Source organism: Manacus candei, unplaced genomic scaffold (assembly GCF_025592945.1).
Source record: "Manacus candei isolate 608988 ecotype Guabito, Panama unplaced genomic scaffold, ASM2559294v1 h1tg000050l, whole genome shotgun sequence".
In the NCBI taxonomy this organism is placed as follows: domain Eukaryota; kingdom Metazoa; phylum Chordata; class Aves; order Passeriformes; family Pipridae; genus Manacus; species Manacus candei.
Genome location: NW_026138098.1, coordinates 34396053 through 34423333, shown reverse-complemented (window position 1 = coordinate 34423333; position 27281 = coordinate 34396053). Strand labels below are relative to the sequence as shown.

General features: G+C 54.1%; 2 protein-coding genes across 4 annotated transcripts in view; both read left to right on the top strand.

The window, feature by feature from the left end:
- Nucleotides 1-13427, top strand: part of UNC5B (unc-5 netrin receptor B) — a 53623-nt gene extending 40196 nt beyond the window's left edge. Inside the window, exons 3-17 of one of the 3 annotated variants that reach the window (XM_051800254.1) lie at nucleotides 583-726; nucleotides 2186-2289; nucleotides 2869-3049; nucleotides 3618-3785; nucleotides 4604-4768; nucleotides 5508-5540; nucleotides 6038-6232; nucleotides 6499-6891; nucleotides 7488-7575; nucleotides 7664-7832; nucleotides 7938-8171; nucleotides 9063-9212; nucleotides 9435-9599; nucleotides 9696-9877; nucleotides 10589-13427. In XM_051800254.1, coding sequence (XP_051656214.1) covers nucleotides 583-726; nucleotides 2186-2289; nucleotides 2869-3049; nucleotides 3618-3785; nucleotides 4604-4768; nucleotides 5508-5540; nucleotides 6038-6232; nucleotides 6499-6891; nucleotides 7488-7575; nucleotides 7664-7832; nucleotides 7938-8171; nucleotides 9063-9212; nucleotides 9435-9599; nucleotides 9696-9877; nucleotides 10589-10754 — 2537 coding nt within the window. In that variant the 3' untranslated portion in view covers nucleotides 10755-13427. The other 2 variants (XM_051800255.1, XM_051800256.1) reach the window with 2 other exon arrangements.
- Nucleotides 13428-16718: 3291 nt separating this feature from the next.
- SLC29A3 (solute carrier family 29 member 3) lies at nucleotides 16719-26885 on the top strand. The gene is made up of 6 exons (XM_051800321.1): nucleotides 16719-16766; nucleotides 17723-17974; nucleotides 21363-21445; nucleotides 22165-22391; nucleotides 23387-23549; nucleotides 24201-26885. Exons 2-6 carry the CDS (start codon nucleotides 17735-17737, stop codon nucleotides 24868-24870), a joined length of 1383 nt encoding a protein of 460 aa, XP_051656281.1. The 5' UTR covers nucleotides 16719-16766; nucleotides 17723-17734; the 3' UTR covers nucleotides 24871-26885.
- The last annotated feature ends 396 nt before the right edge of the window (nucleotides 26886-27281 follow it).

Sequence of the window (27281 nt, the reverse complement as noted above, 5' to 3'; positions counted from 1 at the left end):
AGGGCAGGTATTGCTTAAAATAAGGAAAAGTAAGCCCTGAGGCCCTCCTACCCTTGGTGATGGCCACTGATGCTTCAGCATGTTCTGAATGTGGTGTTGTCACCTTTACCACCTCACACCCCTGCCATGGCCAGGGTGATTGCCTTAAGATCTTCTATTTGTCTTGTTATGTTTGTATTTAAGTGGCACTGACAGAGATGGTTTCTCCCTGCAACAAAGCCTGGGAGGCATCCTTCAAACCCTGGCGGGGGGGGAAGGAGTCTGGGCAGGGACGTTGGTGACGTGGGAGAGAGCTGGTGGAGGAGGGCGATGCCTCTAGAAATGGTGGAGAGGTCCTGGTCCTGCTCAGTCAGACTGAGGAGGGACAAAACCAGACAATTCCACGGGATCCATTCCCCTGGCTTCAAATCCAGGTCACCCTCCGGAGGGAACAGTCCCCCTGATTTGCAGAGGTGCCATCCCCAGATGAGATACCCCTGTTCCCAAGCTCTGCACGTCCACCATCCCTCTCAGGTGCTGCCTCGGTCCCCCTCGTCCCGGACGCTCCTGCCGAGCTGATGCCGTCCCTCTCTCCCCTTCCAGGGATGCTGGTGCGGAAGGTGCAGATCGAGGTCTCCCGGCAGCAGGTGGAGGAGCTCTTTGGCTTGGAGGATTACTGGTGCCAGTGCGTGGCCTGGAGCTCGGCGGGCACCACCAAGAGCCGCCGCGCCTACGTCCGCATAGCGTGTAAGTGCCCGGGACATGCCGTGCTTGCTCCCGCGGGGCTGCCTATCTCCAAAAGCTGGCTCCCTACTGAAGTCACTTTTTGATCACTCGGAATGACCCATCCTTGCTGGATGGCCCTGGTCTTCGCTCCCCATCCCAGCTCCAGCTTTGCTTCTGGGCGAGAGGCTGTGGCACTGCCTGGGTTAATGCCGCAGTGCCCGTCAGCTCAGCTCTTCCCAGTGCTTTGTTATCCCTAATAACCCAAGGATAGCACCTTGCACGCTCTGCCTGAATCAGCGGCTCAGTGTCCCCGAAGTCCCTGCTGTCATATGTCACTTCTCTGAGCTGCTGTTTGGGGGTGTCAGCCTGACTAAGGGCGGGTTGATCAGGCTGTTCCCTCCCCAGTTTGCTCGATTAGCAAATGAGATGGCAAAGCCGTGGGAGAACAGCCAGGATTCCCCAGCCCCAAATGGATTTTGCTATTAGAGGGCTAATAATCCCACGTGTTATCCAAAACGGAGAGGGCTGATGAATTGGCTAAAGGGTTTAGCTTGAACAGGGAAAATCACGGGATCAGAGGACCATGGAATGGTCTGGGTTAGAAGGGACCTTAAAACTCATCTCATTCCAACCCCCCCTGCCATGATCAGGGACACCTCCCACTAGACCAGCCTGCTCAAAGTCACGTCCAACCCCGGCCTTGAACACGTGTTGTTTTTTCAGAGCAGATGAGGTGAAGTGAGGGTTAGGAAGACACGTTGAGAGGGCTGGAGCTGTAGCAGAGGATTGCAGCACCATCTAGTGATGCTTCTGCTCCTTCCAAGGCTCTGGAGCAGGACACAACCATATTCCCCACATCCCGAGGGGCCTCTCCTTCCCCAAAACACTGTCCAGCCCCTTGCTGAGGAAGCCTGGCTTTTCCTCTGCAACCTTTCCTCATTGGAGTGCAATGGCCACATTTCCAGCAAGTCTGGGGATGTGGCTTAGCCAGGATCAACTAGGGCAGAGCTGAGCAACAAACCCCCTTAACCCTGAAATCTGGGAATTCTCTTGAATGTGATGTGGGAGCACGGATGTGGGAGCTGAACTGTTCTGCAAATCTCATTTTCCCCCTTCATGAAAAGAGGGTCCTGGAGCAAGGTCCAGAGGGAGAAGGAAATAGAGGGGATAAAGAAACAGTGGTCAAGCTGAGGTTTAGCCCCAAAAGGAAACGACAGGATGGGGTATAAGCTTGCAACAACATGAAGGAGGAAAGATACTGTCCTTGAGCACCACATGCTGCCCAAATGCATCCTGGAAAACATGATTCTCCAGCTCCTTCCTCCCAGGACACGTTTTGCTCTGGCTGTGCTATGCCAGAGGGATTTCCTGACTTGTGGACACTTGGTGCTGAGTTTTGGAGGTTGCCCACCAAAGTTTTGGAGGTTGCCCTGCTCCTGCAGCAGCGCTGGTAACCCCTGGCTTTTCCTTTCCCTCCCAGACCTACGAAAGAACTTTGACCAGGAGCCACTGGGCAAGGAGGTCCCTCTGGAGCACGAGGTCCTGCTGCAGTGCCGCCCGCCCGAGGGGGTCCCACAGGCCGAGGTGAGTGGCTCCACAGCCCCAAGGAATGCCACCCTGGTGGCTGAGGTGTCCTCTCCCTTCCCAGGGCACGTCCTTGCACATGGCTTGTGTCCATGATGGATGGCCTCGTGCCGAGACCGTCAGCTCTCACTGTGCAGCAGAAAGGTTTATTTTGGGCAGTGGATCTCTTACTGTGACATCTAGTAACACATGTAACCTCAGCACCTGCTCAGAACACCTCCCTCACCCTTCCTGAGGTGCCCTTAACCCCTTTTAGAGGGAAAAATCTTCAGCCCAAGGAGTTGGCTGAAGGGGAGCAGTCACCAGTGGGAGCAGAGGTCAGCTGGGAAAGTCAGTATGGATGGGTTTCCTTGCCAAGGTGGTGGAGCTTTCCATGCCCACAGCTCTGTCAGCCCCTGGGAGCTGTGCATTGGTGGTAGCCACATCCTTGGCCCAAACAGCAGTTATGTGCTGTTTTTAAGGAGAAATAAATACAGTCAGAGGCAAGGTTGGCCAGTCAGTGGTTGAGGTGCTGAGGACATCAGTGGTCTCGGTGATGGCTCACTCACTGTCCTCACCCACCCCTTCCTTTATTGCCAGGTGGAGTGGCTGAGGAACGAGGACGTCATCGACCCCTCCCAGGACACCAACTTCCTGATCACCATCGACCACAACCTCATCATCAAGCAGGCCCGGCTCCTGGACACTGCTAATTACACCTGCATGGCCAAGAACATCGTGGCCAAGCGCCGGAGCACCACGGCCGCTGTCATCGTCTACGGTACCAGCCCTTGCTTCAGGGAGGGGACCTTTGCTCTGGCCATGTCCCCAGGCCAAGGGGGAACACGGGAACTTTCTGGGAGTGGTAGGAGGGAATTAAATTAGTGCATGAAATCAAGTAATAACCAATATCTGCAGAACAGGATCCTCTTATAGCTTGCACAGCCTGTTAGGGGAGGTTCGGAGGTGTAGGGGTGGAGGTATTTCCAAGCCTTCTCTGTCGGGTAGGAAGGTGGATGGAGGCTGGACCCAGACGGATTGTTTTGATTCTCAAAGCAGCTGAAAAGCTGTGTTTGGCTGAACTTGGCTATGAAACCAAGGATCTCCCTGGGGCCAGGCACAAAAATATTTTGCCAAGTGGAAAAAAGACCAAAGCTTTGTCCCAAAGGGCTTAACTAAAAGGCTTGAGCATCTTGGGCGTGAGGTGGGATACACGAGAAGGAGTCTTGTGATTTGCTTTTCGTGAGAAGGAGCTGTACAAGGGGGTCACAGATGTAAGAAGCCAAGGCTTAGCTGCTGTCCCTGCTGAACTGGGCTCTGGTGTCAGTGCTGTCCATCTCCTCCTGCAGTGAACGGTGGCTGGTCCACCTGGTCCGAGTGGTCTCCTTGCAACAACCGCTGTGGCCGGGGCTGGCAGAAGCGCACCCGGACCTGCACCAACCCCGCGCCGCTGAACGGCGGCTCCTTCTGCGACGGGCAGCCTTTCCAGAAAATCACCTGCACCACCCTCTGCCCAGGTAAGGCAGGTTCGCAACCTGGTGTGCCCACACTGCCCATGCCCCAGGTGGAATGGCCCAGCTCTGCTACGAGTGCATCCCAAAGAGATAGGGGCTCAGGAGACCCAGTCCAAAGCACCCACCTGGAGCACTGCGTCCAGCTCTGGGGTCCCCAGCATAGGAAGGACCTCTTGGAGCGAGTCCACCAAGATGGTGAGAGGGATGGAGCACTTCTGTGAGGAAAGGCTGAGAGAGTTGGGATTGTTCAGCCTGGAAAAGAGGATGCTTTGAGGGGACCTAATTGTGGCCTTCCAGTGCCTGAAGGGGCTGACAAGGAAGATAGAGAGAGACTATTTACAAGGGCCTAGACTGACAGGACAAGGGGGAATGGCTTCACTCTGACAGAGAGTAGGTTTAGATATTGGGAAGGAATTCTTGCCTGTGAGGGTGGGGAGGCCCTGGCACAGGTTGCCCAGAGAAGCTGTGGCTGCCCCTGGATCCCTGGAAGTGTCCAAGGCCAGGTTGGACAGGGTTAGGAGCAACCTGGCCCAGCAGAAGGTGTCCCTGCCTACGGTAGGGGGTTGGAAAGAGATGATTTTTAACGTCTCTTCCAACGCAAACCAGTCTATGATTCTACCCTATTTTAGTCTCAAAGAGCTGGGGGTGTCTGCAGGGACACAACTGCCCTCCCCAGATGGCGGCAGGGCGGGATGCACTGGGATAACACTCCCCAAGGGAAGCCCCTTTGTGCTGCCAGCACCATCCCGGCACGGGGGAACGAGAGCCCCCGGGGCCGTGCCAGGGCTTTTACTGACGCTCCTGTGTTGGGTGTCCCGCAGTGGATGGCGCGTGGACGGAGTGGAGCAAGTGGTCGGCGTGCAGCACCGAGTGCACGCACTGGCGCAGCCGCGAGTGCGCCGCCCCGGCCCCCCGCAACGGCGGCAAGGACTGCAGCGGGGGGCTCCTGGACTCCAAAAACTGCACCGACGGGCTCTGCCTGCAAAGTGAGTATCCGGGCAGGCGGGCACAGGCGCGTGGTGCCACTGGCCACGCTGCTCCGGCGCTCGGCCACGCTGTCGCTGGCTGCGCCTGCAAGCCGGTGGAGCAGCACCGCTGGCACCTGGGCTTCAGGTTGTGTCTTCCACAAGGTGTTTTCAAGCAGACTGACCCCTCCCGAAGCTAGTTCTCACCTGGAGGAAAGAAATCCTGGGGATTTTTGGTGGGGTCTAAATGTCCCAATGGCATTGAGACCCTCAGCCCCTCTCTAGGTGTGGGGTCTTGGCTGAAATAAGGCTGGTTGTGGTTGGCGGGGGCAAAGCAGAAGGGGTTTCTCAGCCCCACCATGAAAACACCTGCCCTGGGTCGTTGCTGGGTAGGAGCTCTGGAGCTCCTGAGTGTTTAGGGAAGCAAACCAATAGTGAAGATAATGGTGCTGCTGTGCTGTGAGTGGGCACACTGAAGGCAGCCCAATGCTGCCACCTGCTGCTGTGTGACACCACTGTCCCCTTTAATGCCACCATGGCCAGATATTTCCAAAGTCCTGTTAGATAGGGACATGTGTCCCAGGGCCTGGCTGGGCGTGGGGATGCCCTTGTCACTGTGCTTCTGCCTTCCTTTTGGCATGCCCTGGGGTACAATGCTGATCTCCCATGCCCCCAGGCTGGCTTCCCCCCACTTTCTGCTTCATCTCATGCCCATCATCACCTTCACCATTTTTTTTTTCTAACTTTGTTTTCCTAACAGATAAAAGAGTTCTAAGCGAACCCAAAAGCCACCGTAAGTGCTCATTTCATGGCCATTTTTTTTTTCTGTTTGTTTCTTTGGTTTGGTTTTGTTCTGTTGCATCTGTGGTTGGGCTCCTCAACAGCTGGGCAAGGACAGGGTGGGAAGAGGGAGCAATTAAAGCCCACCCCAAAACTCCTGTGTACTCCTCAGGATTGTCTCTATTAGGATGTGAGGGCTGATCATGAACCTGAGCTGCACAAATCTAATGTTTCTGGGATCCTTGGTGCTCAGGTGAAGTTGGCATGAGCTGTGGCCAGGTGTCCTACAAAGGTTTGAGGGCTTCACCTCCATCTCATTCTCTGGCATCGCTTTTGACTTCTTACTCTTAGAAAACACCCTCCATCCTCCTGCCAAGCCTTCCCAGCAGGCCCAATACGCATCTTCCCCTTCGTGCCTGAGATGGTGGTAGGGTTTGGGGAGCGCTGGTGGGTCTTGACGTGCATTTCTCATGCTCCTTTTTTCACCTCCACTTCTTTAATCCCTCCCAGTGCTGGAGGCCACAGGTGACGTGGCCCTGTACGCCGGGCTAGTGGTGGCCATTTTCGTCTTCATCGTGATCCTCATGGCTGTGGGGGTGGTGGTGTACCGGAGGAGATGCCGGGATTTTGACACGGACATCACGGACTCATCAGCTGCTCTCACCGGAGGATTCCACCCTGTCAACTTCAAGACCTCCCGGCACGGTGAGAGCCACATTCCTGGGGGAATGTGCTGATTTCTGAAGGCTGAGGGCTCCATGATGAGGGGAATCAGTGCAAAGCTTTGAGCAGCCTGGTCTGATGAAAGGTGTCCCTGCCCGTGGCAGAGGGGTTGGAACCAGGTAATCCTGAAAGTCCCTTCCAACCCAATCCATTTTAGGATTCTGTGATCTCCTCCACTCAAGCAGTGCTTTCCCAACCCCTTGTTTCCTCCGCTGTCTTCATCCCACCTGTGTTTCCTGCTCCCCCAGACAACTCCCAGCTGCTGCACCCCTCGATGCAGCCGGACCTGACGGCCAGTGCGGGGCTGTACCGCGGCCCCATGTACGCCCTGCAGGACTCCTCCGACAAGATCCCCATGACCAACTCGCCCCTGCTGGACCCCCTGCCCAACCTCAAGATCAAGGTGTACAACTCCTCCACCGCCTCCTCCTCGCCGGGGCTGCACGACGGCACGGACCTGCTGGGGGGGGTCCCTGCCACCGGCACCTACCCGGGGGACACCGCCAGGGACGGGCACTTTGGGAACGTGCGGAGCAAAGCCCTGGGTTCCCAGCACCTCCTTGGCTTGCCCCGGGAGCACGGCTACAGCGCCAGCGGCACCTTTGGCTACCTGGGGGGAAGGCTCACCGTGCCAGGCACTGGTAAGCCCCGAGCTGGGAGGGGGGACTGTTTGGCTTATGAACGATCAAGGGGTTGCTCTTGTCCCAGAAAACTTGCCTACTGTGAGCAGCCTTTTGCTGTCCCAAAGCTGGCTCAGGGAAGAAAGGCAGAAAGCCATTCCCAAGCCAGGCTTGGAAGGCTAGAGGTCACAGCCTCCTTGGGTTTCACTTGGCCTTTCTCTGATATTGATCCAGGGCCAGCACCTTGCAAAAAGATCCAAAGATTAGGATTTTCATCCTCACGCATTGGCCTGGCTCATCCCTGCAGGTGGTGTAGCTGTGGGCCATCCCAGAGAAGCTGTGGCTGTCCCATCCCCGGAAGTGTCCAAGGCCAGGCTGGATGGGGCTCTGAGCAACCTCATCTAGTGAAAGATTTTCCTGCCTGTGGCAACGGGGTTGGAACAAAATGATCTTTAAGGTCCCTTCCAACCCAAAACGGTCCATGATTTTCTGATGTCGAAGTGTTTCTCTCTGGGCTGCCCTAGCTCCCTGCTGTCCTGGTGCTGTCTGGCCAGGGGGATGGGAGGGTGGTTTCTCCCTCTTTTTGTGACTAACAACACCTATGTGTTCCATTCCAGGGGTGAGCCTGCTGGTGCCCCACGGGGCCATCCCCCAGGGGAAGTTCTACGAGATGTACCTGGTCCTCAACAAGGCAGAGAGTGCCCTGTAAGTCACCCTGTGCCACCCGCGTGCCCGCTCCTTGTTGGCCACCATGGAGTTCCCTTTCCAACCAGTGTCCCCTCTCCCTCCCCAGCCTGCCCTCCGAGGGCACGCAGACGGTGCTGAGCCCGGCAGTGACCTGTGGGCCCACTGGCTTGCTCCTGTGCCGCCCCGTCGTCCTGACCATTCCCCACTGTGCCGACGTCAGCTCCTCAGATTGGATTTACCAGCTGAAAACACAGTCCCACCAGGGAAACTGGGAGGTAAGGTGGGAACCCAGCCCAGCGGCCACCAGAGACCGTCAGCCTTGAGGGACACAAGCCCTCGGGACCATGGGCTGACCCCCAGCCTTGATGTCCCATCTGTAGGAAGTTGTGACCCTGGATGAGGAGACCCTCAACACTCCCTGCTACTGCCAGCTGGAAGCCAAGTCCTGCCACATTTTGCTAGACCAGCTGGGCACCTACGTCTTCGTGGGAGAGTCCTACTCCAGGTCAGCCATCAAGAGGCTCCAGCTGGCCATCTTTGCCCCCACCGTTTGCACCTCCCTGGAGTACAGCCTCAAGGTCTACTGCTTGGAGGACACGCCAGATGCTCTGAAGGTAAATATCACCTTCCCAGAGCTGTTTGTGCTGGCAGCAAGATGCTGCCTGGTGCCTCTCAGGGTGGCCTGGCCCCAGGGAGCAGACAACCTGATGCAACTGCCTGCAAAGTGACCACAGTGAAATAATAAGGTGTTTACTGCTTTCCCTGTCCTTCTGCGCCTTCTCCGAAGGAAACAATGAGGGTGTTGCTTGTCTCCTCTGCTGGAACCCCTTCCTGCAGGCATTCCATGAGAGGTTGGGCTGCTCATGGGTGGGTTTTCTCTCTGCTGCACAGAAAGTTGTGATTTACCTCAGTTTTCTATAGATCCTCTTATTCCTGCATGGATCTGTGTGTCTCCCCTCCTTCGGAGTGTTTTGTGGTATAGACACCATCCAGTGCAGCACAGGAAGCTGGAGTTTTGATGCTTTGGCTACCTGGACCACTGGTGTGGTGGCTGTGTGATTCCCTGTGACCTGTCCTGTGGATCCTGTCAGGATTGCTGTGGTGCCTCTAGATGGGGATGTAGGCAGCACTCTGGCTCCCAGAGTGTCTTTTTCTCCTAAAAGCTGATGGTGTGATGGTGGGATGATGTTAAAGACAAATAAGGTGGCACCCTTCAAAGGAGTCCCTGACCCTTGTGTTGGACCTTTGCATTCTCTGAGGAGTACAGAGGCATTTACGGATGCTCACATTATCAAATTCAAGTTTTAGGTGAGGCTGGTGCATGAGATGAGTTGGCAAGTTCTGTTGCTGTGGCAAAAGCTGCTCTCCATGGCTTGTTGTTGCTGCTGGCTCTTCTTGGCAGCTCCTCTCCCCACTCCATGCCTGGCTTTGGGCATGGAGGTGGGCAGAGGAGCAGCCCCTGCCCTTCTCCTGAGTCTTCATGCTGCCTGTCCCGCTGCCCACAGGAGGTGCTGGAGCTGGAGAGGACACTGGGAGGGTACCTGCTGGAGGAGCCCAAGCCCCTGCCCTTCAAGGACAGCTACCACAACCTGCGTCTCTCCATCCACGACATCCCCCACGCCCTGTGGAGGAGCAAGCTGCTGGCCAAGTACCAGGTGAGGGGCTGAGGGGGCTCAGAATGGCAGCACCATCTTCAGCCAGGCACCACAGGGCTTGGGAGTGCCCTGCTTTTATCTCCAGATTTGTTTCCCAAAGGGATGGGGGAGGAAGGGAGACTGGCTGTCCCATCTTGTCCCTCGTGGGGTGGCTGGAGGAGGTGAGATCTCCCGGGGGAGCTGCTGGAGCCTTGGCTGAGCCCGTGCTTTGGTGGCCCGCAGGAAATCCCCTTCTATCACATCTGGAGCGGCAGCCAGCGAGCCCTGCACTGCACCTTCACCCTGGAGAGGTACAGCCAGGCCTCCACCGAGCTCACCTGCAAGATCTGCGTCCGGCAGGTGGAAGGGGAAGGGCAGATCTTCCAGCTGCACATCACGCTGGGAGAGGTGAGCGCTGGGGCGGTGGGGGGATCCCAGGGAGGGGACACGCTCGGGCATTTCAGCTCTGTGCTGCAACATCTCTCCCTGTCCTTCCCCTTGCAGCACTCCAGCTCCTTCGACACCCTCCGCTCCCACCACAGTGGTGCCACCCCCACCACCCAGGTGGGACCCTACGCCTTCAAAATCCCCCTCTCCATCCGGCAGAAGATCTGCAACAGCCTGGATGCTCCCAGCTCCAGGGGAAACGACTGGAGACTTCTCGCCCAGAAGCTCTCCATGGACCGGTGGGTGTCCCTGTGCTTTGTTTTCCACTGCTGTGCCCCAGGCAGGGGGGCTTCACTCTGTGCTCCCTCTGTGGTGCAGGCCCCAGTGAGGTTATGTCCAGCTCAATAGGTACAACCAAAAATATGGATATAGTTCTGCATAGTTATATCCATCTCTATCCATGGATACAGTTTTAAATTAAAAGAGGAGAGCTTTAAATGAGATATTGGGAAGAAATTCTTCCCTGTGAGGGTGGGGAGGCCCTGGCACAGGTTGCCCAGAGAAGCTGTGGCTGCCCCATCCCTGGAAGTGTCCAAGGCCAGGTTGGATGGGGCTTGGAGCAACCTGAGCTAGTGGAAGGTGTCCCTGCCCATGGCAGGGGGTTGGAATGAGATGATCTTTAAGGTCTCTTCCAACCCAAACCATTCTGAGATCCATCTGTGGGTCTCTTGGCACTTGGAATGGCCCTGGGACCAGGGCAGTCCTGTTCCTGCTTGGGTTCACCCTTAGGACTGAAGGGAGGGAGGGTAGTCTCAGCAAAACAAAGCTTACATTGCTTTTGCATGAATGTCAGCTCTGTGTAAAAGTTGAAGATGGCATCTCGAGGGCTTTGGCATTTGTGTTATGGCATTCTTGCCACGGTTCATATTGCAAACAGGTTTGCTGCTCTGGCATCCTCCCTCCTTCCACCCCCGAAGGGCTCCACACCAACCTCTGCTTCTCCTCCTCAGGTATCTGAACTACTTTGCCACCAAAGCCAGCCCCACCGGGGTGCTCCTGGACTTGTGGGAAGCCGAGCACCAGGACGACGGTGACCTCAACACCCTGGCCAGTGCCTTAGAGGAGATGGGCAAGAGCGAGATGCTGGTGGTCATGGCCACGGAGGGGGACTGCTGATGATGCTCCCACGGCTGGTGGGCCAGGAGGACGAAACAGGGGGTGAGGAGGGGTCCTTCCCCAACGGCTGGGGGTGGGAGGCACGTCCATCCTGAGCAAGGAAGGGCAGAGGCCGTCACTCCTCCTCCCTCCCACATCACTGTCAACCTTAGAGACCCATCCTCAGCGTTTACAAGCAATCCAAGTGTTACGCAGCATTCCTCTTCCTCCTCCTCATGGCACGGGGAGGAATTAGGGCTTCTTGAGTTGGGATGGGGGCTTTCCTTTTCCTTCTTCTTTTGGGTTCCCCTCCTCCTCCTTTAATAGCATTTCTGCGTTGAAGAGGCGAGTTCAATCCAGGCGAACGGCTTAACTCCTGTCAAAGGCTTCAGGCAGCTTAACGAGGCAAATAAGAAAGAAAAAAAAAAGGAAAAAAAAAAAGTTTCTTAGGAAACGCAAATAATTTATTATCCAGATCTTTGGATGTGTCCTTTTTAAAAAAAAAAAAAAAAAAAAAGAAAAAAAAAAAGGCAGATTTATAAATTTTTTGGTTTTTGTTTTTTTTTTTGGTGCGTGAGAGCAAGAGCATTGCTGTGGTCAGGGTGGCAGAGAGATTTCAATGGACACACTTTTGTAGGGAAAAGTGTGTGATCCAAGTCAAGCAAAACATGTTTACATGTCCTGGGACCCCCAGGGCGTCCGTAGGGTGAAGTGCCTCTCCGCCCCTCTGGTTCAGGGCCAGCTCGGACCCTTCCCAAGGTTTTTTCCCTTGCAAACTCCCCTTTCCCTGGCTGCAGTGCCCAGTGGATCGAGGGACTCCCACCTGTGAGGAGGGATGAGGGATGCTGCCCTGTATTTGGGGTTCAGGGTAGGGAGAGTGCATCCAGATATGGGTATTTTTAATGAATTCTTCCCTGGCATTGTTTAGGGGAGCTTTTTAGGATGACTGCGCCTTCATTTGTGTAACTTCAGTACAAACCAAAGATTTCAGTCCTGCACCAACCTACGGACCCCAAGGCCAAAGCGGGGGGTGTTTTAAACCCAGCAGGATTTTTCAGTGAACACTCCAAACCTGGGCCGGGGGGTCAGAGGGAGGTGAGGAGTGGCTTGTGGAAGGATCCAGGGAGAGCAGAGGGCTGATGGGCTGGGATGTGGCCTCATCTCGGGTCCATGTGCTCATCCCCGGTTTTTGATGCAGTATTTCAGGAGGGATTCAGGGAGGAATACCTCAGCGTCCCCAGGTTGTGAGCCAGGCTGAGCATTTCCACATGAGGGACAGCATCGTGAACAGTGATCAGGTTTCCATCCCTCATTGCAGCTCCTGTTTTTCCCTTTAACAGGCTTTTTGTAACGATGGGGAAGTTGGCGAGCGAATGGAAAGTAATCAAGGGGTAGGCAGGAACCAGGTTCCTCACACAGATACGGTGTCTTGATGAAGGTAAAAATTTAGGTTGCCTGCAGATAGAAATAGTTACTCAGAGAGTGCTGTATCTTAGAAATTTGTCTATTTTAAAGAAAAAAATAGAGGAAGGGGGTGGTAAGCTCAGGATTAGGCTAGGTCACACGGCAAGGCTGTGGATTCTCCGTCAGTGGAAGTATTAGGAGCAGGTCCTGCTTTGGGCTGCAACGCGCAGTGTCCTGGCTGCAGAGCCCTGGCCCAGTGCCACGGGGTGCCTGTGTCATCCCACAGTGTGCTGGGGACTGGAGCACGCTCAGGGAGCCCTGGAGAGCATCACCTGCACAGGGCAGCTCGGGGAGAGCTTTCAGTATTGCTGGGGCACGATAGGATTCCTCTGGGCGGCTCTTGGAGCCGTGATGGAACACGTAGAGCCACTCCCTGTTGTGTTTCGGGATCTTTGGGCTTGTTGCTGGGTTTTCAAGGCTGTGGGAGAGAAGGGATCTTTTCCACTTGTGCCGGATGGGAAGACTGCTGCTGGGTGAGCTCCTGTGTCACATGGGAAGGGTTATATCCATCCTGTAGCTTGCATTTGAGCATTTCTGAGACCCTGTCTCTGAGCTAAGGAGGAATAAGCAAATTTGGAAAGAAATGAAGACTTGATGGATAAAACCAACTGCTGGTGGTTTGGAGGGCTCCTTTCTCACTTTCACGGTGTTCTCTGTGAGATGAGATACTCCTTCAGGTTGCCTCTGAATCTCTCTCGCTCCCATTCTCGCTGTCTCTCGTTTATGGATCACTGCACTGGCTCGTGTGTCTGTCCATCCGTTCGTCCATCCGTCCCGCCCGTGGGTGCCTCTGGCTCCATTCCCATCCATTGCATTCATCTTCCCCTTTCCCTTTGGCAGGCAGCAGCCACCTGGCCCAGCTGTGTTTGGGGAGGTTCTCCCCATTCTCCAGACCAGGGAACCTGTGCTGGGAGTGGGGCAGGAGGGAGGCAGGGTTTGCCCTCCACCCTGGTCCCCTGAGCACATGGGTGCAGCTCCCATGCCTCCCACCACACCCAGGGGTTTCTCCAGCCAGGCCTTTAGGCAAAGGCAGCCCCGTGGTCCATGTTGTGCTGGCAGTGTCCATCTCTTGCTCCGCAGTCTGTTTCCATATTTATATGTCCGGGGGATGGGCCTGGTGGCATCCTCTGAAACCGTGTCTGTTTATTCTGTAAACTAAAGAACTGTAAATAAAGTTTAGCATTCCTATTGTAACAAATTAATTTTTATGCAATAAATTATATTTCCTAGTCTAATAAAAAAAAAAAAAAAAGAAAAAGAAGCAATCTGCTCCTTTCCTTTTCATCACTCACTGCTGGTTCCTGTGGGATTTAGCACCTGCAGGGATTCAGCTCTGGCAGCATTGGCAGTGTGGGGATCCCTGTGAGCATCCCTCCAGTCTATTTTTGGCTGGGATGCCACAGGCGTGCCAGTGGGAGGATGTTGCTGTCGGAGTCCCTGATGGAGATGAGCTGGAGATGGATTGATGGATTGTTTCAGACCCGCTTGGGTGATTGCAAGGTGGGAGCCGAGTGCTACAGCCGAGTCTCTTCTCTAAGCCACCTTCTCCAGCAGTTCATTCCCTTCCCCAAGGGATATCCTGCAGAAAACAATGCTCTTTCCAGCAATGACCAGGAGCAGGGTGGCTAATTTGGGAAGGGGGAATAGAGCACGGAGCTGCAATCTGCAGTTTGGACATCCTGTCCTCCAGCATCCCCCATTGCTTCCTGCCTTGCTTAGGGACTAACGCTGCTCCTCTGCTTCAATTCCAGCAAGGAAACGAAGCCAGAAGGGTTTGCAGGGGAACACGAGGGTCCCGCTGAGCCTGCCTGGGCCACTCACTTTGTCCAGCTCGTCAGGACCAGGTGCCACCAGGAGATGGCATGGTTGTCCCTGCTCTGGGCAGGCATGGAGATTCTGCAACTAGTGAAAGAAAAGGGAAGTGCTGCCCTGACACCGCAGCACTTACAATGTAGCCATGCAAAAGTGCCAAACCCTCCCAGCTGGGCTTTCCAGCTCCGGATAGGGTGCTGAGGCAAATGCCTTCTCAGGAGAGGTAAGCTATTCAAAGAATCATAGAATGGTCTGGATTGGAAGGGACTTTAAAGGTCATCTTGTTCCTCCCCCCTGCCATGGGCAGGGACACCTTCCACTAGCCCAGGTTGCTCCAAGTTCTGTCCAAGTTGGCCTTGGACACTTCCAGGGATGGGGCAGCCACAGCTTCTCTGGGCAATCTGTCCCAGGGCCTCACCACCTGCACAACCAAGAAATTTCTTTCTAATATTCAAACTAACCCTGCCCGTTGTCAGTTTAAAGCCATTCTCCCTTGTCCCTTTCTTTACACCTGAATTCCTTTAACCTCAATCTCCCAAGTTGCTTTCCTTGGGCACCTTTTCCACTAAACCATTTCTCCAAGGGCCCAAATCCATGGATAGCTTTGACCGACTGGTGCCTGATTTCATCCCTTGTTCCCTTATGGAAATACCCAGCTTGCTCGATCCCCTTAAAATTCAGCTGATACCTTGACCCCATTCCCCACGACAGGTTCAAAATCGACAGTTGTCCCATTGCTAAGCATTGACAGATTTATTCTGCGGGACAGAGGACATGCAGGAGCAGCAGAGCAGCACAGGGGTGTCCCTAAAACCTGCCCCCAGCCCGTGTGGGGGGCTGCGTTGCTGTGCAGGGTCTCTGGAGTGTGGGTAATGTTTTCTGGAGGGGCCGTGGTGGCTCTGGCCCAGCGTGGCCTGGCTTTGTCCCCCCTGCTGGGCTGTCACAGTCCCTTGTGCTGATGTGATCCAAGGCTCTGCTCCAGCAGTGGGTTTTTGGACGTGATGGATGGCAGCAGGTCACAAATATCAGGCAAATCCCTCAGAGTTGATGAGCTGCTGACTCGGATAGGCTGTGCCATCTCCTCAGGTGCTTTCCCAGGCTGACATGTCAATGCAGATGAAAATCCCAAGGAGGAACCTCTGGAGAGAAACCCGTGCGCTCCTCTCAAGCCTTTCCATTTCAGCACATCTCCAGTGGGTGTGATGGTTGCGTGCTTCTGCTTGTTTTGCTCACAAAAGAGGGAAAAAACATGGGATCCTGTGTGTGTCTGAGGTTATTTTGACATCGGGGTGGCCAAGGCCACCTGACCTGCTCTCTTCACAGGCTCACAGGCTGGAGCTGTGTGGTGGCCAGCTGTGCTTGCACTGGTGCTACTGGGAGATATCTGGGTCCCTCTGCATTTCTCCCATAGGCAGCTGTAGGTGGAAAAAAATCCAGACTAGACCTTTTTGGGGTCTTCTGCAGAAAAGTGGAGAGCATTTTGCCTTGATGAAGAAAGGCTGGAAGAAGGGCTTTTTCCTTCAGTGGAGGAAAAAGCAAGGAAGAGACACAGGTTGGTTACCTTAGGGACTGGAGGTGGGGAAGGCTAAAGGCAAACACCTGGCAACAGGAAACAGATGATGTAAAACCCCTCTAATGTATTTGCCCACACAAATACAAATGAATTGGCAAAGCCTGTCTGATGGTTACAGTGGGGTTACAGAAAAACTGGGGCCCCACCAGTTTATCATTTCCCTGCGTGGCTGAGGAGCCAAACACATTTTTGGGGAAGGAAAAAGGGAAAGAAGAGCTAATGATGATTTCCTCTCCAGTCACATTGTGCTCTCAAGGTGAGCATTAAAGAGTAGTTTGAAGAAAATTGAGGACTTTACAGTGAAATTCATCCTGATGGGGTGTTGCAGGAAGCACAGTGAGTAAAGGAGGATCTCGGGTAAGGGGCCCGAAATCCAACACAATATGTTCCCCATTCCACAAAAAAAAAATCAAGCCAGACTGTGATTAACACTGATTTTCACAGAATCCCAGTATGGATTGGGTTAGAAGGGACCTTAAAGCTCATCTGATTTCAATACCTGCCATGGGCAGGGACACCTTCCATTAGCCCAGGTTGCCCAGAGCCCCATCCAGCCTGGTTTTGGAAACTTCCAGGGATGGGGCAGCCATAGTTTCTCTGGGCAACGTGTGCCAGGGCCTCCCCACCAACACAGGGAAGAATTCCTTCCCAATATCCCATCTATCCCTGCCCTCTGGCAGTGGGAAGCCATTCTCTCTTGTCCTGTCCATCTTGTCCCAAGACCCTCTCCAGCTCTCCTGGAGCCCCTTTAGGCACTGGAAGGGGCTCTCAGGTCTCCCTGGATCCTTCTCCAGGTGAACACCCCCAGCTCTCCCAGCCTGGCTCCAGAGCAGGGGGGCTCCGGCCCTCGGAGCAAATCCATGGCCTCCTCCTGCCTCGCTCCAGCAGCTCCACATCCTTCCCGTGCTGGAGACCCAGACCCGGACACAGGTGGGTGTCACCCGCGCAGAACAGAAAGGCAGAATTTGGGGTGGGGAGGGGGCGGGGCCAACCCTTGAGCGGGCGGGGCCAGGACGGGGAGGCCACACCCCCGTCTGAGCCGGGGCGTGGCCAACACGAAGGGGGCGTGTCTAATCAGGAGTGGGCGTGATCAAGCTGTGAGGGGCGTGGCCAAGCCGTTAGGGGGCGTGGCGGGGCGTGGCTGTGCGGGGCTGGAGGCGGCGGCGGAGCCGTGCGAGACCCCTGTGAGTGCTGCGGGGACGGGTGGAGGGATGCATGGCTGGCTGGGGGGGTGGAGGAGCGGGCGGCTGGAGGGTGGGATGTGTCGTTTCCTGCTCCAGAAATGTCCTTTTTTTTTGTTTTTAATTTTTTTGCCAAACCCCGGCATTTCCGCCTCCCCCGCGCTCTCCTTTCTCTGCCCTGCCCTCCTGGGCGGGGGTTTCGCTGACGCCGCTCGGGGGTCGGTGCCGATCGCTCGGTGGGTCCCGCTGCCCCTGCCGAGCCTCCCGCTGCCTCCCCGGCCCCTCTTCCAGAGCCCGGTGACGTTGCTGTGTCTTTATGAGTCATTTCGCTCAGCCCGGCTGACGTCGCGTTTAGTTTACGAGCCGCCCCGCACAGCCCGGGTGATGCCGTAGTAGTTTACAAGTCGTTTCGGAAAGCCCGGCGGTGTTACTACGAGTTTACACCTTGCTCTGCGGAGCCCCGCGGCGCTGCTGGTTTGCCGGCTGTTGGTTTTTTTGGAGCCTCTCATGAGCTCACTGAGGTTTCCTGCTCCTGCAAGGCCGAGGGCACGGGTTAATTATTAATTATGGGCGGAAATGTGGGTGCTGCTGGGGTGGAACCTACCATGTCCAAGTCGCTTTTCCCAAGTCTTTCCATCCCCATGCCGAGCCAGTTCAGCTCATTCATGCAGCACTGGGGTGCTCGGGCCCCGGCACAGGTTGCACAGAGGAGCCGTGGCTGCCCCATCCCTGGAAGTGTCCAAGGCCAGGTTGGAGCAACCTGGTCTAGTGGAAGGTGTCCCTGCCTGTGGCAGGGGCTTTGGAATGAGATGACCTTCCAAATCCCTTCCAACCCAAACCACTCTGTGATCCCATGATTTGCTGGGGCCAGGGGAGGACGGAGCCCACCCACAGCAGCCTGTGGGCAGCAGTTTGTAACCCTGCTGTGATCCCACCCTCGCGGGTGGTTGTTTTTGCAGCGTGCCAGCACAATGCACCCGGCAGCCGGCAGCGTCCCCCCAGACCAGGAGCCCCTGATCGAGGAGCCCCTGGGGAACAGGTACAGCCGGCCCAGGCCGAGCGACCACTTCCATGGGGCCTACGTTATCTTCTTCCTCCTGGGCATCGGGTCCCTCCTGCCTTGGAATTTTTTCATCACGGCAAAGCACTACTGGATGTTCAAGCTGCAGAACTGCTCGGACAAAGCCGAGCAGGCACCGTCGGACCTGCGGGTGAGTGTCCTGCTTCCAAGGCAGGGAAAAAAAGCTCCTTCCCTTCCTGACTTGCTCTTTTTCTCCCTCCACCTCCCCAGAAGGTGAGTGAACATCTCCTGGGGTCTCACCTGCTGCAAACCAGAGGTAGAGGTATATTTGGGGAGCACAGATAGTAGCGAGAGAGATGCTTAAAACCACTTTGGGGGGCTGTCTTCTACCTCCATTTGGAGTGGTAAGTTTTAAGGTGTGTCTAAAAAATCGGGCTAAGGCTGCCTTTCATAGGGTAATTTCTGCAGTGCAAAGTAAAAATATCTTTGTGGTGGGTTGTTTTTTTGGTTGTCTTTCTTTTTTTTTTTTTTGTCCTTCAAGATCTGGCAGGTGTGACATGAATATGTCCTTGCAGCAATAAACATTTGGCTTCTGGCATATGGGGTGAGGAGCTTGTCACAGGGCAATTGATGAGACAGCCTTGGGGGGGCACGTTTATAGCCTCCCTCTTTCTCCCCAAAAAAGCTGCCTTCTCTTGCTCCTCCTGCCACAGCAGGATTACTTCCCTGTGGCTCCCTGGCAAAGCTATGGCTTTGTTTCTTGGTGGATGGAAAAAGTGTTGGAGTGTTGAGGCTGCATTCCATCCTCCTCCTGAGGCCGAGCTTGTTCAGGTGGTTTGGGCACTTTTTGTTTTCTCATAAACACAGAGCCAGGTGCGACGCCCACGTTTGCCCTCTGATTTCTCACCCCAGTACACCCACAGCTCTTTTAATTTTAATAATTATTAAGCCAGCTGCATTTTTGATGAGGAGGAAGCAGAGTGCTCCTACCAGGATGCTGAAGTACAGGTCTGCTGGTGTAAATCGCAGTACTGAGCAGATTAAACCGATGGAGCCCAAGCCCCTGCACTGCCTAAAGACCAAAGCTGTCTGCCCCTGTGCTAGTGAGGGTGGTCAGGGAGGGGTGAAGCGTGCTCTGCCACCACATGGCATGGTGTTCTCCCACATTCCCTGCATCCCACCCACTGTTCATTGCTTCTACACCACACTGGTCTGAGGCAATTCTTGAAAAAGCTGGTTTTAGGTAGGGTAAGTATCCCTAGGTGTCTTCTGGCAGAGCTGCATTCCTGGTCAGATCAGCCATTGCTTTGTTGAAAAGGTTTTTCTCCTCTTTCTCCATGGCCACGGGATGATGCTTTTTCCTCCCTCTCATGAAAAGCAACGTGGCTTTTCCTGCAGTTGAGCCTGATGAAAATTAAACCATTCAACCCCATTTCTGCCCTGGGATGGTGAGTCCTGGGGCTGCAGCAGGAGGGTTTACCTGCCACAGAGCCTGATTCTGGAAAGGTGCCTCTCTTCCTGGCTCCAGCCTGCTCCTGTCTCCAAACCTGCTCGCTGCTTCCAGTTTCATGCTCTGTGCTCCAGGTAACACTCCAGTGCCTTCAGCCACCGTCATGGACCTGGATTCCTCTTCTAGCCTGGCAGGAGCCCAGCTGCCAAGTCCAGGCTGGAACAGAATAAAAACTACTTTGCAAAAGCATCTTGTGACTAATTTGCCACCATGATGCCTTGTTCTTGTTTGGGGTTTTTTTAAAGGCAGTGTGCTTGGAGGTGCTGTAGTTAATATGAGCTTAAACACTGCCATTATGTGCCTCAGCTCCATGGCTGAGGGATAACACCTTCCCCCAGGAGAGGTGGAGCTGGGAGGAAGATGCCAGCTTTGCTTTGGGGTTTATTATTATTTGGGCTCAGCAGAAAGGGAGAAGAACTAGGTATAACCTGCACTGCCAAAAATGTGCTCTGAAAATGTCTGTGATGAGTGGGAATATCCACACAGGGAGAAGAGTTACCACTGGAGGTGGATTAAAACCAACGAGCAGGAGAGATGATTATGGAGCCTGATGTTTTCCATTGGTCCAGGCAAGGATTAAATTTGCCACCCACCATTCTGCTGCTGCATTAAAAACATTTAATATTTGCCCAGTTTTCTTCTCACTGCTGGTGTGAGCCCATTTGTTGGGAATGAATGAATGCTTCTTGGGGATGCTCAAAACACAGCATCTCTGCTGGGTTACTTTGAGTACACTTGTGCTCGGTGCAAAGTGCTACAAAGTTATTTTTCCTCCCCAAAAGCAAAGGAAAATTAACTTGGAAGTACATTGAGTATCCACTGGATGGCTTGGGGGTTTATTTCAAGTGGGTTGGTAAATAAGTTGTAGCCAGCATTTTGCTTTGTGTTTCCTCCTGTAATTCATCGTGGGGCTGTGGAGCTTTGAGCCTCCTGCTTGGCCAAGCCGGTGCTGTAAGCACAGGCATTTGTGTCTGTCTATCTGGACCCTCTAGGAGTGATTATTACACTTCCTGTTGCTTACAGTGAACCTTCTGATAGGGAAGGATAGATGAATGTGCTTGTAAACTGATTAAAATGATACAAAGCTGTAAAAAGAAATAATACAACATGCAGAGAAAATGCGCCAAGTGCCTTCTCGTGCTTGGACATGATGGGCCCTGTCTCTAGCTGCATAACTGCAGAAAATGAAAGCCTATATGACAGGGATACGTAGGTCATTGTCTTCTTTGTGATCCTTGTCCTACCTGCTTGCTGAGATTCCTGCAGAAAAAAATGGGATTAAGCACCTCAAGGGGAGGAGAGGGAGCAGGCACGCTTTGACACATAAAGTGGATTGAAAATGTAAGCATTTGGCTGCAATCTTGGCCAAGAAATCTCTCTCTGTGCTGTGGTTATTGCTTTCTGTGTTCCCAGCCTGACCTCTGGGCTGGTGGGGATTCACTGGAGCTGCTGCCAACCTGCTCAGATGATGCACAAGTCCGTGGAGTTAATGGGTGTGGAGTCTGAATAGAGTTTCTCTATGAGTTTTATGTGTGCAGAGAGGGAGAATGGGAGGGAAAGTCATGTCCCTGTGTCCCTGCTCAGGCTGCTTTGGCATGAGCTTGTTCTCACGTGTGGTGTCCTGGTTGTTCCCATCTTGGGCTTTCGAGGCAGTTGGCTAATCATAAATCAGGACACAGAAGCATTAATATTATTAAAACCAGCCCTCAAGGACAAGAAAACAGTCAGGGAGTTTCTCCAAAATGCTGGAGCCAGCAGGAGAAATCCAGCCCTCCTTATTTCAGGTGCTGCCCCATGGGGCCAGTGTGGTGGTATGGCAGGTATTTCCTTCACCTTTTTTCCTTCTGAATTTGTGTCCCTAATTTCCTGAAACAGCCCAGGGCTATGGGAAGATGAACTCCAGTATTCCCATGGCCTGTTGCCCTGAATAGTTTGCAACATGTGCTACAATGCAACGAGGTGGACACCTACGCCATAAGTCCCTATTTAGGACCTGAAATTTGTGTGTTGTTCTTCCCCTCTCCACCCAGTCTTTTTTACTTTGTTTTTAATTTTTTTCTCCTGGCAGGACTATTTTGAGAGCTACATCTCCATTGCTTCCACTGTGCCCTCGGTGCTGTGCCTGATTGGAAACTTCTTGCTTGTCAACAAGTAAGTGTTGCTCTGATCCTGGGTCCCCAAGCCGTGGCTTTCCCTGGCTTTGCTCCTGCCTTTCTCTGGCTTCAGTCTTGATTCTCAGCTCAGCCTGCCCTTCCCTCAGGGGGAGGCCACAGGGCTCAGCCTCCCTGTGCAGCCAAAATTCCCCCCCCACCCCACCTCTGCCCGAGTTGCAGCTGGCTGAGATGAAGCAGGGTGAAGCACCTTGCTCCCCACCACAGCACCCAGGCCTGCACTTGGCTTCAGTAAATCAGTTCCTAATAAATTCCTTGGTTAATTGCTTGGAAACAAGTTTTCCTTCTTAAAAATACCCTTGTCACCAGGGGACCGGCTGACAGAAGCCATGCTCATTCAGGCAGGAGCGATGCCTTATCCTTGTCTTACCAGCCCCCTGAATTGGGTTAAGAAATGGACCATCTGCACCTTGTTGCAAGCTTGGCTTAAATCTACAAGGACCTCATCCCTTCATTTGTACCCTTCCTTAACCCAGATCAGGTTTCCAGCCATGTGTTTGTGTGCCTAATCTCCAGATCTCAGCTGCTGGACTGGCTCCCTGCCTCTCTCCACCTCCTCATTGCTTTGTATTCCTCATCTCCCCCCACCTCTCTTTATTTTCTTCCCTCCCTCTGGCGGCAGAGGAGTTGCTGTGCCCCCTGTTGCACCTTCATGTTGCAGTTTAAAGGCAGGAGTGTGCTGTCCCCCGCTGTCCCCAGGGTGCCTGCCAGCGTGCGGATCCTGTCCTCCCTCTTTGTCATGCTGGCCGTGTTCCTGGTGATCACGGTGCTGGTGAAGGTGGACACCTCAGCCTGGACCACCCCCTTCTTCGCCCTCACCGTGGGCTGCGTGGCCGTGGTCAGCAGCGCCTCCACCGTCTTCTCCAGCAGCATCTTCGGGCTCAGCAGCTGCTTCCCCATGAGGAACCTGCAGGCCCTGATCTCAGGTGGGTGACCCCCGGCCCTGCCGGGATCGTGCACTCGGGCTTCCCCCTGGCTTTCTCTCTGTCTCTCTCCTGCATCTGGGGTTTTGTCACACGGGGTTTATTTTAGAAACTTGGCTTTGCCTAATGATAAAGGGAAGTTGCTGATGGAGAAACACGCTCGGTCACATGAGCTTTGGTTTCTGTAAATACCCATAAACTGACCCTGGATATTTGCTGGGTGCAGGGAGAAAGGGAGAAGGAGATGACATCCCTCTGCTTTGCTATTTCCAGCAGAGGGATCTTCAGCTTTGCCTTGTCTCCTCCTCTCTTTTTAGCATTTCCATGCATTTCCATGAGTGATGAGGGGCAGGTTGGGAGCTGTGAGTGATGAGCTCCCTGGAGCTTTGATAACATTATAAATGTGCTGTGGAACGGTTGACAAACCAAGAGGGGAAGGGGAAAAACTCAGGATGGAGAAATTTTTCCTAGGGCCACAACAGGAATGTTTTGATGAGTTTATCCCAGAGGGGGAAAGCACCACATTCCTGAGATGACATTCCTGCTGCTGGTGGCTTGAATTCCCATCTGCGGGAGTGCAGAAGGGAGGTGATAATGTGTGTGCCAGTGGAAAGAAGGCTTTGGAAAGGGTTTGTAACTTTCTCTGCGGGACTTGGGACATGCAAGCTCAGCAGATTGGTCCCATCCTGACCCATGTGTGTGCTGTGGCTGTGCTGGAAGGGGATGCAGGATGGGACCCACAGACACCTGTGTTGCAGTGAGGTGTGGAAATGGAGAGGAGGTGATGTGTGCAGCTGCTCCCTCAGCCGGGTTTGGGGACCAGCACAAGGGGCAGGGGGTGAGCTCTGTCCCCCGGGGAGCTGTGCGTGTTGGAAGGTGTGAGTAAGAGAAGGATGCTGGTTCTGGGTTCCCCCTCCTGTTCTCTGTCTCTCACCTGTGCCCTCCTGGGTTGGTCTGGCTCAGCGCCAGCGCTGAGCTCCATCTGCTCCCGCACACAGGCCAGGCCATGGGCGGCACCATCAGCGCCGTGGCCTCTGTGATAGACCTGGCAGCAGCAGCCGATGTCACCGACAGCGCCCTGGCCTATTTCCTCACTGCTGACATCTTCATCGTGGTCTGCATCATGGTGTACCTGCTGCTGCCCAGGCTCGAGTACTCCAGGTGCGTGCGCCCGCTGCCAGGGCATCCCGTGGGCACGGGAGGGTTTGCTGCTGTCAGTGCCGAGCAGGATTGCTGGGGGGATCCGTGGGATGCTCTCTGTGCTGATCCCTGCCCTGTCACCCCTCAGCATCCCAGTGGGAGCGCTCCAGCGCCTCCAGCCACGCTTCCCCATTTCGCTGAAACCACAGACCGAAACTGGGTTTCTGGCTGAGTTTCTGCCAAGCTTTCTCAGGGGCACCAAGTGCTGATTCCGGGGCTCCCAAAATCTGTGGAGTCAGCTGAGAGCTGTGATCTGGAGGCAGCCAGCCAGGCCCCCACCGGGCATCCGTCTCTGCCACATCCTGCACTGTTGTATGTGACCCGTTGGTCTCGTTGGTGCTTGTAACCCTCAAAACCCCCTGCCCCCCAAATGCCTGCATCCCCTCTGTGAACCATCAAGGGTGTAATGGGATCCCCACAGTGAGGAAAAGGGGGTGGTGGGCCTCTGAGGGTTTCATCTCTCTGTACGAGGTGGGAGCTAGAGGTGGGATGTAATCACTGGGTCCAGCGGGCATCCCTGCATCACCAGCTTCTCTCCTGCTCTCTCTCCAAATCTCAGTTTGTATTCCCCTTGCACACTGCCTAATAGGCTCTCTCCTTCTCTTTCTCCAGGTATTACCTGAGCAGCCAGAAGGAGAGCCCATCTCTGGCCACTGTGCCACCCGACAGCTCCGCAGAGGACAGGGCAGAGCCGGGAGGCACCACAAATTCCTCCTTCCTCACAAGAAGCACTGGCATCCCCCCACTCCGCCCCATCCTGCAGAAGACCGCCCTCCTTGGCTTCTGCCTCTTCTACGTCTTCTTCATCTCCATCATCATCTTCCCTTCCCTCTCCTCCAACATTGAGTCAGTGAGCAAGGACTCGGGAAGCCTGTGGAGCACCAAGTACTTTGTGCCACTCACCAGTTTCCTCCTGTACAACTTTGCCGACTGGTGTGGGAGGCAGATCACGGCCTGGATCCAGGTACCTGGCCCCAAGAGCAAGTTGCTGCCCGCCCTCGTCCTCCTCAGAACCATCTTCCTCCCTCTCTTCATCCTCAGCAACTACAAGCCCCGCACTCACATCCGGACAGTGCTGTTCAACCAAGACGTCTACCCAGTGGTCTTCACGGCACTGCTGGGGCTGAGCAACGGCTACCTGGGGACACTGGTCATGGTCTACGGCCCCAAAATCGTGCCCAGAGAGCTGGCCGAGGCAGCAGGGGTGGTGATGACGTTCTACCTCATGCTGGGGCTGGCTGTGGGGTCTGCCTGCGCCGTTTTCGTGGTCCACCATGTGTAGAGAGGCAGCTGGGGCAGGAGGATTCCCTCAGTTTGTGGTGCTGCTGTTGGATATTCAGGGAATTTTTTTCCCCAGAAAAGTCAGGCATGCTGTGGTTTCGAGGCAGGCTACCTGTCTTGGGAGGGGGGTGGTTGCATCCAGGGGGATGCAGAGGGAAAGTCTCCCTTCTGGGAAGGGGTGTCCCCTGTGCTTGGGGACGTCCCAGCAGACATGTCACTCTCCAGCTTAATGGAGCAAAGAGACCAAAAAAGCCTCATCCTTGCCAGGGAGCTCAGGGAAGCACCAGAGGCCCTCACCCCAGTGCCAGTGAGTGGCTTGTTGGGGCCACCACGCTGGTTTTAAGCTGAGCCCAGGACTTTTAGGGGCACCTTGGGTTTTGCTACCTCGCTGTTGCAAGTTCAGCCCTGCAGGGGTTGGGTGGTCTCGGGGGGATCCCCCATCACTGAGCTGTGATGGTGGTGCTGAGCTAAAAGGGGTTTGAGCCCTGGAGCACCTTAACACAACTCTGGGAGCAGATAGCAGCCGTGACAGGGATCAAGGCACCGTTTTGCACACATTTCATACAGTCATTCCAAAAAAAAAAAAGACATATATAAGGGAAACCTTTCCACTTGGGACTCTTGCTTGCTTTAATTTCTTTCAGGTAAAATGTAATTGAGGGATCATCCACATCCCAGCAAGGTGCTGTCAGTGCTGGAGCTGTATGTTGTGGCCAACCTGAGAGCATTTCTCCTGCTGTGACCATGGGGTGGTGGTTGTGGACACCAACTTACCTGTCTGACCTCCAAGGAAAGTGAAATGCTGAGTGGTCCTAGCCTGATGTTTTTAAGGTGGCTTTAGTCTGTGTTGAGAGAGGTCTATGGAAGGCAGGGAGAGGTATTAGAGGGGCTCTGGTGTGATGTTCTCAGCAGAAATCTGGTTAATTCATGTAGACAAACAGCATATGGTCTCCAGATGTTTTCAGAGGGGTGAGCTACTGTGACACCCAAAAATACAGACCACCCAAAGAGGACTGGCTTTTAAAGTGGCTTAAACTCCCATATGCTAGTGCAGCCTGGTCTAAATCAAATTATTGCATTTATTTTCTTAAATTGGCTGGATTTATGGTCTAGGAGAGGTGAACTGATAAGCAAAGGTGTGATGGCAGAGTTTTACATTGCAGTGATGCCTGAGGGGTGCTGTCTATGGAAAATACTTCCTTTAAGACGTGGTTATTAGCAGATGTTCTAGTAGTGGGATGTTCTCTCAGTATCTCCTGCTTGTAGTAGTGGTGGAGCTCCTGGTTGGGGTTGCCAGGCATCTCCATGCTGGGCTGGATGTGGGGCTTTGCTGGGAGAACAACAGGGTTTAGGGTGGTTATTGCTACGGGGTGACATGTAGGATTGGTGGACATTGGGTTTTTTTATAATAACCCTTTCCAGCATTTAGTTTGGGCCTGTTGGCAATACCCACACAGAGCTTTGCTTTATGGCTGATTTTTATTCAAACATAAAATCCAGACAGAAGTGGAAAATGTACCGGGCATGTGGCAATGAGGAGCAGCTTTGTGGTACATGCCTGGGCACGTGTGGGCTCTTAATCCTGTCCCTTTGGTGGGTTTGGAGCCCTTCAGCCCCCACCACCTGGCCAGGGACTGCCCTGACCCAGGTGAAGGTCCATCCAAGGGCTGAGGGTAGGGATGCTGGGTGCTGCTCAGGGGGTCAGTGCTCCCATCACCTCCCTGGGCACTGGAGTAATGCAGTAGTTGGTCAAAAAGCCCAAACCAACTTTGTGCTGGCAACCAAAAAGTCCCTTTGTGGCCTTTATGCATCCCATGTGAGAGCCTGCCCTGTGCTCTGCTCTCCCCAGCTTGTATGTTTTCCTCCCATCCAAGGAATGATGAGATTCTGCTTGTTTTCTCACTGCTTTGCATTTCTGCTCCTCCTCTCCTTCGTGTTACAGACCAAATACCTCTTGAGGCAGAACTTAATTGTGTGGTACCATTGCTAATAAAAATAATTCTTGATCCTGTGCAAGTGTTGATGTCTGGAGTGATTTCTCTTGGAGATGCACTGATGCACGGAGTTTTAGCTGGCATTTTTCCTTCTGGTCATCCCTCTCTCCCAGCCTAGATTGCAAACTGTGAGAAATCACTGGCAAGGGCCAGGTGAAGGAGCTACAGAAGAATTCCTTTGAGAGCCTGGTTGTTCTAATTGAACAACTCCAAACGCACAGGTAGGTGTGGAGAGTATTCTCATGGCAGGGGGAAGTGAGCAAAAAGCGAATTTATCCTTTGGTTTTTGGTGGTATTCAGTTCAGGAAGGCTAGAGAAATGAGGGGAAAAATCAAATAGGACAAGAATCAGCTCTGTGTATAAAGCAAGGAGTGCTGGTGGGAGTGGGATGGTGCCAGGAGCCTGAGCCATGAGCCTC